At 68.9% G+C, this 14359-nt stretch overlaps 1 protein-coding gene across 1 annotated transcript in view; it reads right to left on the bottom strand.

Moving 5' to 3' along the window:
• SND1 (staphylococcal nuclease and tudor domain containing 1) overlaps positions 1-11181 on the bottom strand; it is a 37674-nt gene extending 26493 nt beyond the window's left edge. The window contains exons 1-7 of the mRNA XM_086609849.1: positions 11107-11181; positions 7743-7892; positions 6547-6667; positions 4091-4169; positions 1423-1583; positions 837-928; positions 66-224 (exon numbers count right to left, since the gene is read on the bottom strand). Of these exons, the coding sequence (XP_086465975.1) occupies positions 66-224; positions 837-928; positions 1423-1583; positions 4091-4169; positions 6547-6667; positions 7743-7892; positions 11107-11181 (837 nt within the window). The remainder of the gene's footprint in view (positions 1-65; positions 225-836; positions 929-1422; positions 1584-4090; positions 4170-6546; positions 6668-7742; positions 7893-11106) is intronic.
• Positions 11182-14359: the final 3178 nt, after the last annotated feature.

Raw genomic sequence — 14359 nt, 5'->3', positions numbered from 1 at the left:
ACCAACAGCCCCGCAGCCCGCCGGGACCCCCCTGCCACCCCTGTACCACCGCCAGCCCCACTTGCCGGGTGCAGGATGGTGCCCAGGATGTTCTGGTTGTGGCAGCTCTCCAGGACGATCTGCACGTCCCTCTGCAGCAGCCGCGACTCCGTGAAGAACTTGGCTTCGGCTGCAAACGGCTCGGGGACTTCGGGGGCATCCGCCTCCCGCTTGAACGTGGGGCACTGCGGCAGAGGGGGGACGCTCAGGGGGCAGGCTGGCCCCCGAACCCTCGGCGAGGGGGTGGGACACCCCCCCGGGAGAGGAAGGCTGCACCCAGCGCCCCGTGCCCCGGCTGGAGCTTCTGTGAGAGACGGGCTGGGGGACGCGTGTCCCGACGCTTGCGTGCCACGACGCACGGGCACAGCCCTTTGCTCGCCCTGGCAGACGCCGCTGGGAGCAAAGTGGGGTACGGAGACCAACTCCGAGCATAATCCCTGGGCCAGATGGGCGAGGGAAAAGGCTCCGGCAAGGGCACCACGGGAGGGCACCGAGGCAGAACCCCAGCAGCCCCCAGCCCAAACACCGCCCTCCACGTTGGTCTCCTGCCACGCCAGGTGGCCAAGCTCTCCAGTCCACACGCTGGCAGCCACACCGATGCCAGCAGAGCGGGCACAAGCACCCACCGGCAGCCGGGGAACCCTCGTGGAGCATCCGACGGCCCAGAGCTTGGGCTGCTGCCAGGCCTGGCAGCGCAGAGCTGGTCCCCACCTAAGCCAAACCCCTTCCCATGCCCGCGGTGACACCCCGGGGCGGCAGGAGGATGCGGGATGGGCGATGGCACAGCCGAACCTCACCTTGATGCCCGAGAGCATGACGGTGACCAGGTAGTAGTCGGGGAGGAGGAGGGCTCTCACCACGCTGCCGTCCCGCACGTGCTCTATGATGGCTGCGGAGCGAACGCAGAGAGGTCGGTCCTGCTGCGGTGGGGCTCGGCGGCAGCCACGGAGCCGGATCGCCGCGGCAGAGAGGGTGCCGGGGGCGGCATCCACGCGGCAAGGCGCGGGCAGCTGTGCCCCGCGGCAGCAGAGGACAGAGGTGATCCCAGTGATATCACGGAACGGTTTGGGTTGGAAGGGACCTCAAAGACCATCCAGTTCCAACCCCCCTGCCACGGGCAGGGACACCCTCCACTACACCAGGTTGCCCAAAGCCCCATCCAACCTGGCCTGGAACACTGCCAGGGATGGGGCAGCCACAGCTTCTCTGGGCAACCTGTGCCAGTGCCTCCCCACCCTCAGAGGGAAGAATTTCTTCCTCAGATTACATCGAAATCTCCCCTCTTCCAGTACAAAGCCATCACCCATGTCCTGTCACTCCACACCCGTGCCCAAAGCCCCTCTCCAGCTTTCCTGTAGCCCCAACAGGTCGGTGCCCTCTTACCGTTGACCGGCTTCTGGTGCATGGAGTCCACGAAGTGCCGGGGGTTCTCGATGGTGTACTTGAGGTCGCGGACGGTGTGGGAGCCCGTCCCCTCGCTCCACATCCCCTTCTTGGCACTCCTGGCCTGCTCCTCCAGCTCTGCCAGCCGGCTCTGCTCGGGGCTGCGGGGACAGAGGCGGCGGGGTAAGGGCACGGCTGGCACGGGCAGGACACTGCTGCTTCCTGCACACTTTATCACCGGGAACATCCATATTCCCGGCGTTTTTTGGGATGCTTTAGCAATGTGATGGCTCACATCTAGAAAAGGGTGAGCCGGTGAGCGACGCTGCGTGCTGCCGGCAGCGACACGCGGTAAATCAAACTAAGTTTCTCCGGCACCGCGGCACAGAGGCTGAGCCAACGACAGCGGAACACCCGCCGCTGGAAGCACCGTCACGGATGGATGGGCGAGGTTCAGCCCATGCCACCCCTTCCGAGGCTGTTTTGTGCACCACGATGGAAAGGCGGCCGCAGCCCCAGCTCCTGGCATGGCACACTTTGGCACAGCGGGATGGCAAAGCCGGGTCCGCGGCTGACACGCCGGACCGAACCGCAGACGGTCCCTGGGGGTGGCTGCCAACGGGCGAGCGCAGCCGCAGCCACGCGCGGTCAGACCTCGTTAAATTCGGTGATATTTGTGGTTTTGGAATCCCAAATTCACCGCAGAAGCACCAGACTCAAGTAGGTGCCCAGAGTCACCGCCCGCGCTCGTTAATTAACGCGCCCTCGGAATCAGGAGAGCAGCGCGGAGCGGCGACGGGCTCCGGGGATATGTAATTGCAGGAAGCTCGGTCCGGCGCTCACCGCACCGTGCCAGCCCTGCCACGCTGGTGACAGGGGCATCGCCCAGCCGGGGCGGCTGCATGTCCCACTCCTGCTGCCACGCTGGCATCCTGGGGCTCAGGGTGACCGGCTTTGCGGGGCACGCTGCCCACGGGGTGCACTGCCAGGAGGTTGAAGGAGCGGAGCAGCAGAGCCCCGAAAGCCCGAAGGCTCCGGAGGGTCCCTGTGGGGCTGCGCAGGTCCCCCTGGCACAAGCAGCGGACAAGGGCACCCAACCTGCACCCCAATTCCCTGGAAAGGCCAGTCCGGAAGCGCAGGAAAGGTCCCGGGCAGCAAATGTGTGGGAGACCTCGGCCACCTTGGCTCCCCTCCCCGAGCAGCAGGCATGGGGCTGCTCTGCCCTCCCCGGGGGCATCGCCACGCAACCGCCCTCCAACGGGATCGGCGTCCTCCGACGGGATCGGTGATGCGGTGCAGCCAGGGGAGGGGGCATCGCCAGGCGAGGGGGCATCAGCTGGGACAGCTGGCCGGAGAGTAAGGATGAGCAGAGAGGAAGCAGCCAGAGCCAAGGTCCTGCCTGGCCCATCACCCCAGCATCCAGGCGGTGGGGGGCACCAGCCCCAGTGGTCTCCAACAGCCGCCCCTACGCCGTGCGGCACGGCTTCTTCCGGCATCACGGCTGCACCCGACACGGCCCGGCTGTCACCACCAGCCCCGCGTGGGCTCGGGCTGCCCTTTGGCACCTGCCCCAGGAGGGTCCCAGGGGACGTTTCCAGCGGGAAGCAGGAGGAAGTCAGCGCCGAGCCCCCCCAGGCTGGCAGGCGGAGGTTTTGCTCCCACGCTCCACCTCGACGCAGGAGATGCAGAACCACGACAGGGCGGCGAGAGCCGACTCCGGCTGAACCCCATCCATCCTACGCACGCTACCAGTCCTCACCGGGCACCACTGCCAGTGCTGTGCCCGCTCTCCCGGCAGCTCCGTGCCCCCGGTGCCAGCAGCCCCGCAGGCTGCCAGCTTCCGCAGCCCCTCTGGCTTTTGCATCTCTCCCAGGCGTCCCTGCCCTGCGGTGATCCCCGACTGTGCCAAAGCAGAGCCATCAAACTCTGCCAACAGCACCCAGAGCTCACTGGCACCAGGCAGGGAGCGTGTCCCCAGGCAGGCAGGGAGCGGGACCCGCCGGCACTTCAGCCCTGGCATGAAATAACCCACCCCCACCCTGGGCAACGCACCGTTTACTCAACGTACCTGTCTACGGGCTGTGCTACCGAAAACGCCGGGGGCAAGGACCAAGTGTGCCAGGAAGGGACGAGGTGAGCTTCCAGCCCAGCAGGCACGCGGATGGACAAAGCATCCGACCGGGATTTACGGCAGCACCCCAGAAACAACGTGCACCCCTGGGACAGGACAGCCGGCGCCTGGGGCCGTGCATGGCGATGCCAGCGCACCGCAGCCGAGGCCAGGCTTCTCCCTTGCTCAGGGACGAGGCGTTGGCTCCACGGCACTGGCACAAGCATCGCACCGCCCAGACGTGGGATGAGGGGCAGGAACATCCCACCGCCTCTCTAACCGGGATCAAAGCCCCTCGACTCCACTCCAGGCGTTATTTCCCAGAGCTTCAGAAGGTTCTCCTGCTCTGCAGCCCGAGGCAGGGAGTCACCCAGCTCCCCCTCCGCACCCCCATGCCACCCCAACCCTAAAGACGAGGGGTCACCGTGCCATGACACCAATGCCCGTGGAATGTGGGCACTGCCACAGAGCCCAGGAACCCAACGGCTCCGCGCCGGGGTAAAGAGCCGCGGAGAACCGGCGCGGCCGCGCAGCACGGGAACGCAGCCGCGTACGTACTTGTTGGCTCGGATCCCTTCCCGGCGGGAAGCCAGCCCTTCGGCCACCAGGGACTCGGCGATGTTCTCGCCGCTCGTGTCTGCGGAGAGAGGAGAAGAGGAGTCAGCGAGAGGAGCCGCCGGCGCGCGGGGCGACCCGGAGACACGCGGACCTCCGTCCTGGAAAAGTGCTCCCGAGATGATTCCAGCCAACAAGTGCCGGAGCGACGCGGGAGCGAGGGGCTCCGGTGTCCTGGCAGCACGTGGCCTTCACGACGCAGCGAGCGGAGCGGCCCCGGGCGCTCCCGGGGATGGCATTTCCCATCAGACCAGGGCTCGGCGAGTGGGGAGGTGGCCCGTGGCTCCCACGTGCTGCCCCCCAGGACCACCCCCGTGGGAAGGGGACTCCCTCGGCACCCATGGGAGTTGGGCAACGCCTTCCCAGCATCAACTCTCCGGATTTCTGGCAAAGGTGGCACTACCATGCATGAAGGCACCCTTCCCCTGCAGAAACACGGAGGGGGGGTCATGGCTATCGGGAGCCAGAGCCCCCCGGGGAGGCGGGAGACAAACGCCACGGTCCAGAGGGAATCCCGGGCCAGGGAGAGCAGATAAACAGGATTTGGGCACAATTCCCCAGGAGAAACCCCCGGCTGCCCCACAGAAGGGAGGGCATCGGGTTTGCACGGCCCCCAGCAACAGTGGGGGGTGGCTGGGGAAGGGGTGTAGGGCACTGCCCAGACCCCCACCCCTGGAAGCACCCACCGCTGGCGCAGCGCTTTCTGTGTTACCAGCATTTGAACCTCGACAAACTTCATCAGGAAACGTTCTCCGCTTCGTTCCTCTGCCCCGTGCCGCGCCAGGCTGGGCTTTGACCACGAGGACGGCGCCCACGCGGCGGGCACCGCGCGAGGGTCCCCGGCGCCGCAGACGAGGCGGCTGCGGGTGACAACGGCAGCGCTTCACCTGCCGCGGGGTCGCCGAACCACCAAACCCCTTTCCGGGTCTGGCTGGGGCAGGGCTCGCCCAAACTACCGCCCCCCGCGCCGCGGGAGGGGATCCCCATCCCAAAGGGCTTCCCAGCCTCCCAGCCCGCAGGCAAACTGGAAGCTCAGGAACGAGGCTGGAGGTAACTCTGACATCCAGTTACTCGTGGTGGTGGGGGACAGGCTCCCCCACCTCGCAGCCTGCAGATCGTGGGGGTCCCACGTTCCTTCGCTGGAGGGGGACCCTTGTCGGGACATCGTGCCAGGAAGCAGCCCCGGGTCACCCTCGCAGCAGCAACGAGGTGCTGGTGGGAAAGGGGCTCCAGGCAGGGCTATTGCCCACCCCGTGCCATGCTGGCCCTGGCCACATCCAGCCAAGCCCGAAAACCTCCGAGGAGAGAGCTCCAGCCTCCCCAGGGAGCTGCGCGGCCGCAAACGCACGCGGGATGTGCCCCTGGAGACGAGGATGCCTCTGGGCACCCGCTTGCCCTCTCCACTCTGGCACTGCACAGCCGAGCCACGAGCAGTGGGGTCTGCAGGGACACGGGGCCGAGGGCACCCAACCCCTGATCCGTACTGGAGCCATGCCATGGGGCACGTGCCCGAAGCGCAGCCCCCTGCGCACACCTGGTCCTTCCCTCCTTCTCCCAACTGGAAGGAGTTACCCCACTGAGCTTCCCCGGGAGCTCTGCCTGAGCCCGACCCACACCCCGGTCGCACCCCAAAAGCCCCAGCCATGGGGCTGCCCCAGCTCTGCATCGACTCTCCGGTGAGCATCCTGCCCCGCGCCACGTCAGTGCATCCATCTGTACGGGCAACCCTGAGCCGGGTGGCACCGGAGGACGAGCTGGGTCCTGGTGAGCACCCGCTTCCCTGAAGCCCACCTGCATCCAGCGGGTCTCGTCCCCCTTCTCGGAACCCGAGGGCACGGCAAGTTGATCCAGGAGCACCCGGGAGAGTGCAGTTTGGCATCGTGCTCTCCAGGAGAGCTCAGCCAAAGCCCACCTGTGCCAGCACCAAGAAGCCCACCCTGCCCCAAGGTGCCCGGAGCCAGGGAGTGCTGCCTGTCGGCACTGCGCCGAATCTGGGCTTTGCTCCCGGCGCTCCACCACATCCTCAGGGGCCGCGGGTGAGCTGGTTCCTTCTGGGAGATTCCAGTGGGAGATGAGCACAAGATTTGTGACGGCAAGGGGAAACCTGGGGGAATGCACCCAGCGCCGCAGCTGGCACCCGCGTGCTGCAGCGCATCGACCGGCGGCTGCAGCTCCGGGGAGCGCGGCCACGCTCCGGCTCTGCGCAGCCCCGCGGTCAGCCGGGACCGTTGTCGGGCATCGCTGCCCTCCAAAAGCCAGCGCTCCGCCAAAAAGCAGGCGTGCATCCTCCTGCTGCCGACACCGCGCCCAATGCACCCCCTGGGGCAGCAGCTCCGGCTGAGAGCACCGCGTGCGCCCCGCTTGCCCGCTCCGTGCCCGCCGGACCCTGTTGCACCCACCTTTCCCCAAGTACACCATCCCGTACTCCCGGCCTTGCGGGGTCTTGTACTCCACGGTAAAGCAGACCTCCTTCCCGATCAGCTTCTTCCGCAGGAACTCGCGAGCCGGGAAGCCCCAGGGCTGGAGGGAAAGAAGCCGACGTGAGCCGACGGGTCGCACGCAGCCAGGGAAGCCCAGAACCTCCCCAGCCCCGTTCCGCAGGAGGAACACCCCCTCTCTCCCACTCCGTCCCCGCCGAGGGGGTCACAGTTGGTTTTCCAGCCTCGTGATCCCCAAGCACAGCCAGATCCAGCCCGGGAAGGCTCCTGGGGCAGACGGAGCAGGGCTGGAGCCGCGGTGATGCCGGAGGCTGGACCAGCCCCAGCTCCAAGGGGCACGGCGGGGGCTCCTCCGGCTCCTGCCCAAAGGGAAGGAGCAGAGCGGGATCGGCCGTGCCCGGTCGGGAGAAGCGGGCTCCGGCATCGCCCTGGCACCTGCCCGCACCGCGGCACGAAGGCACCGGAGCCCCGGTGAGCTCAGCCCCGCTCCAGCGCAGCGGGTGGGTGGGGAACGCGGTCCGGAGGAGAGAACACGACGTGCTCGGGAACAATTAGCAGAGCTGACAGGCGGAATTTTTCACAAGAGTGACATTTAAAGGCTGAAGCAGCGTTCGGAACGACAAACTCCCCAGGGAGAGCAATTAGCCGCCAGCGCTCCGCACCACCCCCGGGGCTGCGAGGATGGGGGGCCGGGCTCCCCCGACACCCCCCCGCTGCCAGGACGGGCACCCGATCTGCCAAAGCAACACCCCTCGCTGCCTCCCGTGCCCCCAGTCCCAGCAAGTGCCGCCAAGGAACCTCAGGGGCACCACCGGCTTCCCCTGGTCCTCGCTAACGGACGATGCCCGGGCACGGGCGACGGCAGCAGGGTGAGAAAGGAGAAATCCGCCCCCAAATCCACACTGGGGGGCTGGAGCAGGGAAAGGATCTCATAAAGGAGCATCCCACACGTCCCCGAGCCAGGCAGGGCGGAGCGCTGGAAAAGAAGGAGCTGCCAGCACCCTATGGGATGGTGGCAGCAGGGCTGGCAACGGGCAATGCCTCCTGTGACGGGCAAGCCGAGGGTGCCGCGGTCTGCAGGGCTGGGCTGGCAGCACCCCAGGCCCCTCGGGGCAGTGGGGGGGGGCTGTGTGGCACCGCTGGCAGGAAGCACCCACCTCATCCGGCGTGTCCTTGGCATCCGGCTGGCCCGCGGCAGCGCGGCGGGCGAGGTTCCCGGCGCGGATGTTGCTGAGGTTGATCTGGCGCTCGGGGGGTGGTCCGCCTCGGGGCTGCCCGCGGACGATGATGGCGCAGCCCGACAGCACCTGCGGGGAGGCAGAGGGGTTACGGGGGGTGCCCCGGCCCTGGCAAAGGAGAGCAGCCGGGAGGGAGAGGGGACGGAGCTGAGCACGCAGGTGGGGGATGCTGAGCGGCCAGACAGACTTCCAGGGACAGATCCTGCCCCAGGCAGGGCACGGAAAACTCAGCACCACAGGGCACAACTGCTCGTGGGGCTGGCAGCGGCAGGAGCTGCCCCGGGTTTCCGGCTCGGAGGCGCAGGATGGAGCCGAGCTCCGCACCCTGCACCGGCACAGCGGTGCCTGTCAAACACCCGTCCCCTCCTTCGGAGCGCGGCACGACCGAGCGCGGCGCGATCGCAGCGTGGTGGGTAACGCCAAGAACTTGGCAGATCCGGATTCTGCTGCCAGCGTTGACCCATCGGATGAGCCCAGCCGGACCATCTCCCCTGTGGCTTTGGCCACTGAGTGCTCCAAGGCAGGAGCATGGCTACGCTGGGCAGCCCCATCCCATCCCATCCCGATCCCGTCCCATCCCATCCCTCCAGTCGCGGCACTGGGCTCCCAGCTGGGCAGAGTCAGCGTGCTGGGGACCACGCTGTTCCCCTTTGAGTCGGCACCAGCTGCCTGCGCGTGGCACCGATGCTGCCGAATCACTGGCAGAAAGCCTCCAGGTTGGGTTTTGCCATGTGCCCTGGCTCGCCGCCCACCCAACATCCCCACGGATGCTCACGGTGCGTCCCAAAGCCAGAGGACTCGGACTCTGCCACGGGAGCCGGCTCAGCCCAGCGCCACGGCCACCAGCTCGCCCCGAGCCTCACCGGAACGAGCCCCTGCCGCACCCACCCCAGGGTCTGGCTGCACCATGGCATCGCTTGCTGCCCCGCGCTCCTGTCCCTGCCAGCCGAGCAGCCGCACCGCCTGCCCGTCCCTCCCGGGGCACGGAATACGGGCAGCGATGGCACCAGGAGAGCACCCGGGATTCACCCTTCCCAAAGCAGCCCCGGCGCCCAGCTCCCAGCCCGAGCCGCGCTCTCCCGCCCTGCGTGGCAGATGCCAGCCCATGCCCAGGGCACAGGGACATGGGTCGGATGGACCCGGCTCCTGCGGCAGAGGCGTCCCCGAGCATGGGAGGGGATGGCAGCGGGGTCCTTCCGGTGGGCAGACGCCATCAGTCGGATCGTCACGTCCAGAGCTGCAACTGCGGGGCACGAAGGGTTAAAAACCACTGCCAGAATGGGAAGGAAGGTGGTGGAAACCCAAGGCAGGGTCCCAAGGAAGCGCCAAGGTGAAGGTGACGGCGGCAACCGACCCGGCTCTCTCTACCTGGAGACCACCGGCACGAGGTCCCAGCTCAGCTCAACACCGGGAACTCCCGTGCCACCAGCCAGGGACCCCCGTGCCGTGCCATGCCATGCCCCCCCACACCACACCACGCTCCTTCCAGCCCAGACACCGACACCCCAGAGCGGAGCTGGACCTCGACGTGTCCGGCTGCCCTGGGCAGAGCCATACCTGCCCTGGGAATCCACGTGCTCCCCAAGCCCCCCAAACTGCTGCCACCCCATCCCACCTCGCGGGGCAGAGCCCAGCCTGGCTCCGGGTTTTTCCCCGATTTCCGGGGAAACGCGCATCAGGAAGGTGCAAAGAATTCCCAAAACCTCCAAATTCAACAAGTTGCAGCGGAGCACACGGCTGGCACTGCCCTGGCAGCTCCAGGCTCTGTGGCACCACCACAGAGCAGAGCAGCGACTGTGGAGAGCCAGGGATGCCCCCATCTCTCCGGAGTGCCCCCTGAGCCAGGATTTTGGGCTGGATGCCCTGGAAAGGGAAGGGGGACCATAGGGCTGGAGTGCCCGGCCAGCAATCCCACAGCATCCACCCCGGGCACTGGGAGCCGGTGCCCGCCGTGCACAGCTGCCTCTCTGCCAGCACACACCAACCATCCCGCCACGGAGCCACATCCCTTCGGATGGAGCCAGGCTGGCACGAGCGGCCGGGCTGGGTTTTTCCTCAGCATCCCAAAACCTGCTCATCGGGCACGAGACAGCACGGGGCAGCGGGAAGGGCAGGCAGGCGAGTTGCCGGCGAGGGCAGCACCCCCAAACCCCTGGCAGTGCCAGCCCTGTCCCGAGCGAAGGTCCCGTTCCGACGGCAGCGGCGGGATTTGCTGCCCAGCGCTGACACCTGCAACCTCGAGAAAAAAAATACTTATTTGGGCACAAAAGCTCCGTGTTTGGGCAACGGGACGACAACGACGACACAGCGCTGGGCACCTCGTGCTCAGAGACAGGAGCTGGCATGGGCACGGTGCAGGATGGTGGGGTGGGATCCCACCACCCCCTCCTTCCCCGCACACGGCACGGCCGGCGGGAGCGGCAGCCGAAGCCTTGCCGGGACTGGGGGGCACGTGGCAGGGAATGGGGCCCGGGACACGGGGCCCGATCCCGGTGGCACCCCCCGACGTGGCGGGACTCGGGGACCCCGTCCCACCGCTCCTTCCCGCGGGGAAGAGGAGGAGGAGGAGGAAGAGGAGCAGGACGGGGGGGTCCCAGCCCCCGGTGTCCGCACGGGATGTCCCCGCTCACGGCACCGGGGAAACCCGAGCAGAGCGGGACCACGGGCCGCCCCGACGGGGCGAGCAGCCCCGGGCACGGCGCTCGCCAGGATGCAGCGAGGGGTGCCCGGGGGAGGGGGGCACGGGGGCAACACCGGGGGCGCGTGGCTGGAAGCGGCGGGCAGCGCACGAGGCCCCGCGCCCGGGGAAGGGCCCGGGAGCGGCGGAAGGCGCGGGGGGGCCGAGGCAAGAGGCGTCGGGAGCGGACGGGGGGGGGAAGGTCCCGGGCACCGGAGGGGGCTACGTAGGGGCGGGGGTCCCGGTTACCGGAACAAGAGGTACCGGAGGGGGCTGTGTAGGGGCGGGGGTCCCGGTTACCGGAACAAGAGGTACCGGAGGGGGCTGTACAGGGCGGGGGTCCCGGTTACCGGAAGAAGAGGTACCGGAGGGGGCTGCGTAGGGGCGGGGGTCCCGGTTACCGGAACAAGAGGTACCGGAGGGGGCTGTACAGGGCGGGGGTCCCGGTACCGGAAGAAGAGGTACCGGAGGGGGCTGCGTAGGGGCGGGGGTCCCGGTTACCGGAACAAGAGGTACCGGAGGGGGCTACGGGAGGGAAGGGGGGGGGGGTCGCGGTCACCGAGCCGGGCCGGCGGGCGCACGGAGCGGGGCGCGGGGAGCTCTCACCATCTTGACGATGCCGCGCTGGACGGCGAGGGCCGGCGCGGAGCCGCCCTGCCCGGGGGAGGCCGCGGAGGCCATGGCGGGGCGGGGGCGGCGGACGGGGCGAACGCGGACGGAGCGGACGGGGCCCGGCGCGAGCGCGGAGGCAGCGGCGGGGCGGGGCGGCGGCGGCGGCGGGGCGGGGCCGGGAGGGGGCGGGGCGGAGGGATGCCCCGCCCCCTCTGCCCGGCTACCGGCCAACGGGAGGGCGCCCCGCCGGCCGCTCCGCCCCGCCCCGCCGCGCCTCGGCCAATAGCGGCGCAGCTCCGGCCCGGGAGGGCGCCGAGGAGGCGGTGACGTCACGGGAGGGCCCCGCCCCGCGGCGCGGAGGGAGGGGCGGGACTTCCGGGGCACGCGGCGCCAGGGACACGTCGGCAAAGGGGCCGCGCGGGGCTTCCCACGTGGCCTCCCGCCGCGCGGGGGGCGGGGCCGGGCGGGGACACGCCCCCTGTGAGGCCACGCCCACCCGCGGGCGGGGCCGGGGGGCGGGAGGGGGGCGGGGAGGGGTCCCCCGGTGCGGCCCCCACGGGGGGGTCCCGGGAAGGGGGTGGGATCCCCCGGTGCGGCCCCACGGGGGGGTCCCGGGAAGGGGGTGGGGTCCCCCGGTGCGGCCCCACGGGGGGGTCCCGGGAAGGGGGTGGGGTCCCCCGGTGCGGCCCCACGAGGGGGTCCCGGGAAGGGGGTGGGATCCCCCGGTGCGGCCCCAGGGGGGGGGTCCCCGGGGACGGGGGGTTCCCCCAGCACAGCCCTGGGGGGGTCAGGGCGGGGGGTGCCCCCAGGGCATGGTGGGTGGGGGTTCCCCTTCCCGCCTTCCTCTTCGCTTTCCCCATCAGCAGCTCCGGGGTCCCCCCACCCCGACTCCCCCCTCCCCGGCACTGCCAGCCACGCTCGGGGGGGCACAGGGTCGTGGGACCCCCGGTGCCACCCCCCCGGTGCCAAGGCAGACCCACGGGGCTGCCGGAGGCTCCCGAGCAGCAGCTTTGGGGTAAAAGGGGAGGAAAACGGGGGACCCCCCCTGCGCGGGTGATGCCGGCTGGTTCCGGAGCGGGCAGCACCATGGCGGGTCCCGGCTGCCCCGTGGCAGTGAGTGGGGGCTGCCCAGCTGCCCGGTGGGTCACACCCATCCTGCACCGCCCCCCCCAAGGCCGCCCTCCACCCGACCAGCGCCGGTGCCCCACGGACACACGCACCCTACCATCGCCATCGTGTCCCGGCAGTCCGGCTCCGGGGTGCCCTCCCGCTGGGCACGCTGGCACAGCGTGGCCGCCCTTCTCCCAGACGTGGGTGCAGACCGCACACCTGGGTGACCCCAAAACCCCCCATCTGGATCGGAGGGAGCCAGGGAGCGAGCGCAGGGCTGGGACCTGGCATCGCTCCCGCTCTGCCCCGGCATGCCACCCCGCTGCGGGCACGGCACCCAAGCTGGCGGCTCCGGCAAGCGCCCGTCTGGCTGGTGGCTCATGCACGGACAAGCGCCCTGCCCTGTTGGGGGGCGATTCGGAGATGCCCCTGGTGCTTACCCGACCCGAGATGCCATCCGTGACCGTTCTGCAGCTGCAGCTCTGTACCCAAGTTGCCCATCTCAGCGTTCGGCGTGCCCCTCGCCACGGCGCCGGGGCGCATGGGGCACCGGGCAAGGCCAGGCCGGCTTGTAGCACCCCATGGCAGCCACTGCTGCTCGGCTCTGCTCTCCTCTGCCAGCTCCGCAGCTGGCAGCCCGGTGCTGAGTCGTGTCGTTTGTGGGTGGTGGGAAGCGATTATCCTCCTTCGGAGCGGGCACATCGGGAATCCAGGGAAATGCGTCTCTCTGCGGCGTTCCCCACTCCAGGAAATGGGCACGGAGGGGCACTGGTTGCCCTCGTCTGGCTGGCAGGAGCAGCCGTTCCTGCTGCCATGTCCCACAGGGCAGCCGGACCCCACTGCACCGGGTGCCAAACCCCCCGGGCACAGGGGAGCCCACCCGCGCTACCGGGCCATGGTGCCCGACTTGCTCGCTGCCCCAGGGAGCGGGCATCAGCCCCTGGGTGCCACGAGGGGCATCGGTGTCAGCTCATCCATCCATCCAGCTCTACCTCCAGCAGCGAGCTCCCGGCTTTGGCACCGCTGCAGCACCCCGGTGCCCCTGCCTCCGGAGCAGGGGTGCACTGGGCAGGCGATGCCGGATGGCACGGACACTGGTCTGGGCACGGCCGCCGCGGGGCTGGTGGCAGTGGGTTCTGCCAGTCCTGGCATTGCCCCCCACAGCCGGACCCCACTCCGGGGAAGCGGGTGCACCGAGTGCGTCAGGGCTCATCCCCGGGGTCCTGTTCCCGAGGTTTGGCCCTGGCACCGCGCTGCCCTTCCAACATCTCCACATCTCAGGCTCCGGCTCATTTTATGACAATTTATTTCTTTTTTTGGGGGGGTTTCTCCCCCTTTTCAACGTTTCGTGCCGTGATTCACGGGCGCAAAGGGCAGCAAATCTTTGTCCTGTGCCCAAAATCCTGGAAAAGCCGCTCCGTCACCCTGACCCGCGACGTTTCTGTGCCCGCTCCTCACCGTGCCACCGTCCTGGCGCACGGCTGCGTCCCACCGCGCTACGGCTGGGGAGGCGAAGGGGCACGGCGGGTGCTCCAGCACCAGCTCCAGCTCCGGCGGAGGCGTCTTCAAGCCCCAAAATTGCCTCTTTTAGCCGGAATATTTTCATCATCATTTTGTGATGGAAAAGAAAGTTAAAAGGTAGGTGGAAACGCTCGGATAAAGTCGGTTTGCTTGGTCGGCTGACTCATCTGGGCTTTTCATTTTCCCCTGTGCTCTCCGGAGGAGAAAAGAAAGGAATTTTTTCCAGCCGTGCCCGGTGCTCGGTGAGGAACCAACCTGCTGCAGCGCCCGGTCCGGTGCCGCTGTGGGGTTTGGGATCCGGCCGGTCGCTGCAGGGACTCTGTGCCACCTCGCTGAGTGCCACCAGGGTCGGATGGGAGCCCGGACCCACTCTCGGCAGCGCTCAGCCTGGCTGGAAATTGGGGTGCCCAGGGAGGGACCTGCCCTCGTCCCTTCTGCCCGGCCATCCCAGCGCGGCGGCACCGGGTGCCAGAAGGGATCTGGCTGGTTCCATGGGGTCTCCCCCTGCCCCCAGCAGTGCCAGGGACCCTGTGCCAATCCCCAGCGCATCCCTGTGGTGCACCAGTTCCCAAGCCTTTCCCATCCACCCTCATCTCTGCCTGGAAATGTCCAGTGG

The sequence above is a fragment of the Tauraco erythrolophus genome, chromosome 4, assembly GCF_009769465.1.
Source record: "Tauraco erythrolophus isolate bTauEry1 chromosome 4, bTauEry1.pri, whole genome shotgun sequence".
Taxonomy (NCBI): domain Eukaryota; kingdom Metazoa; phylum Chordata; class Aves; order Musophagiformes; family Musophagidae; genus Tauraco; species Tauraco erythrolophus.
This window is presented reverse-complemented; position numbering and strand designations above follow the sequence as displayed.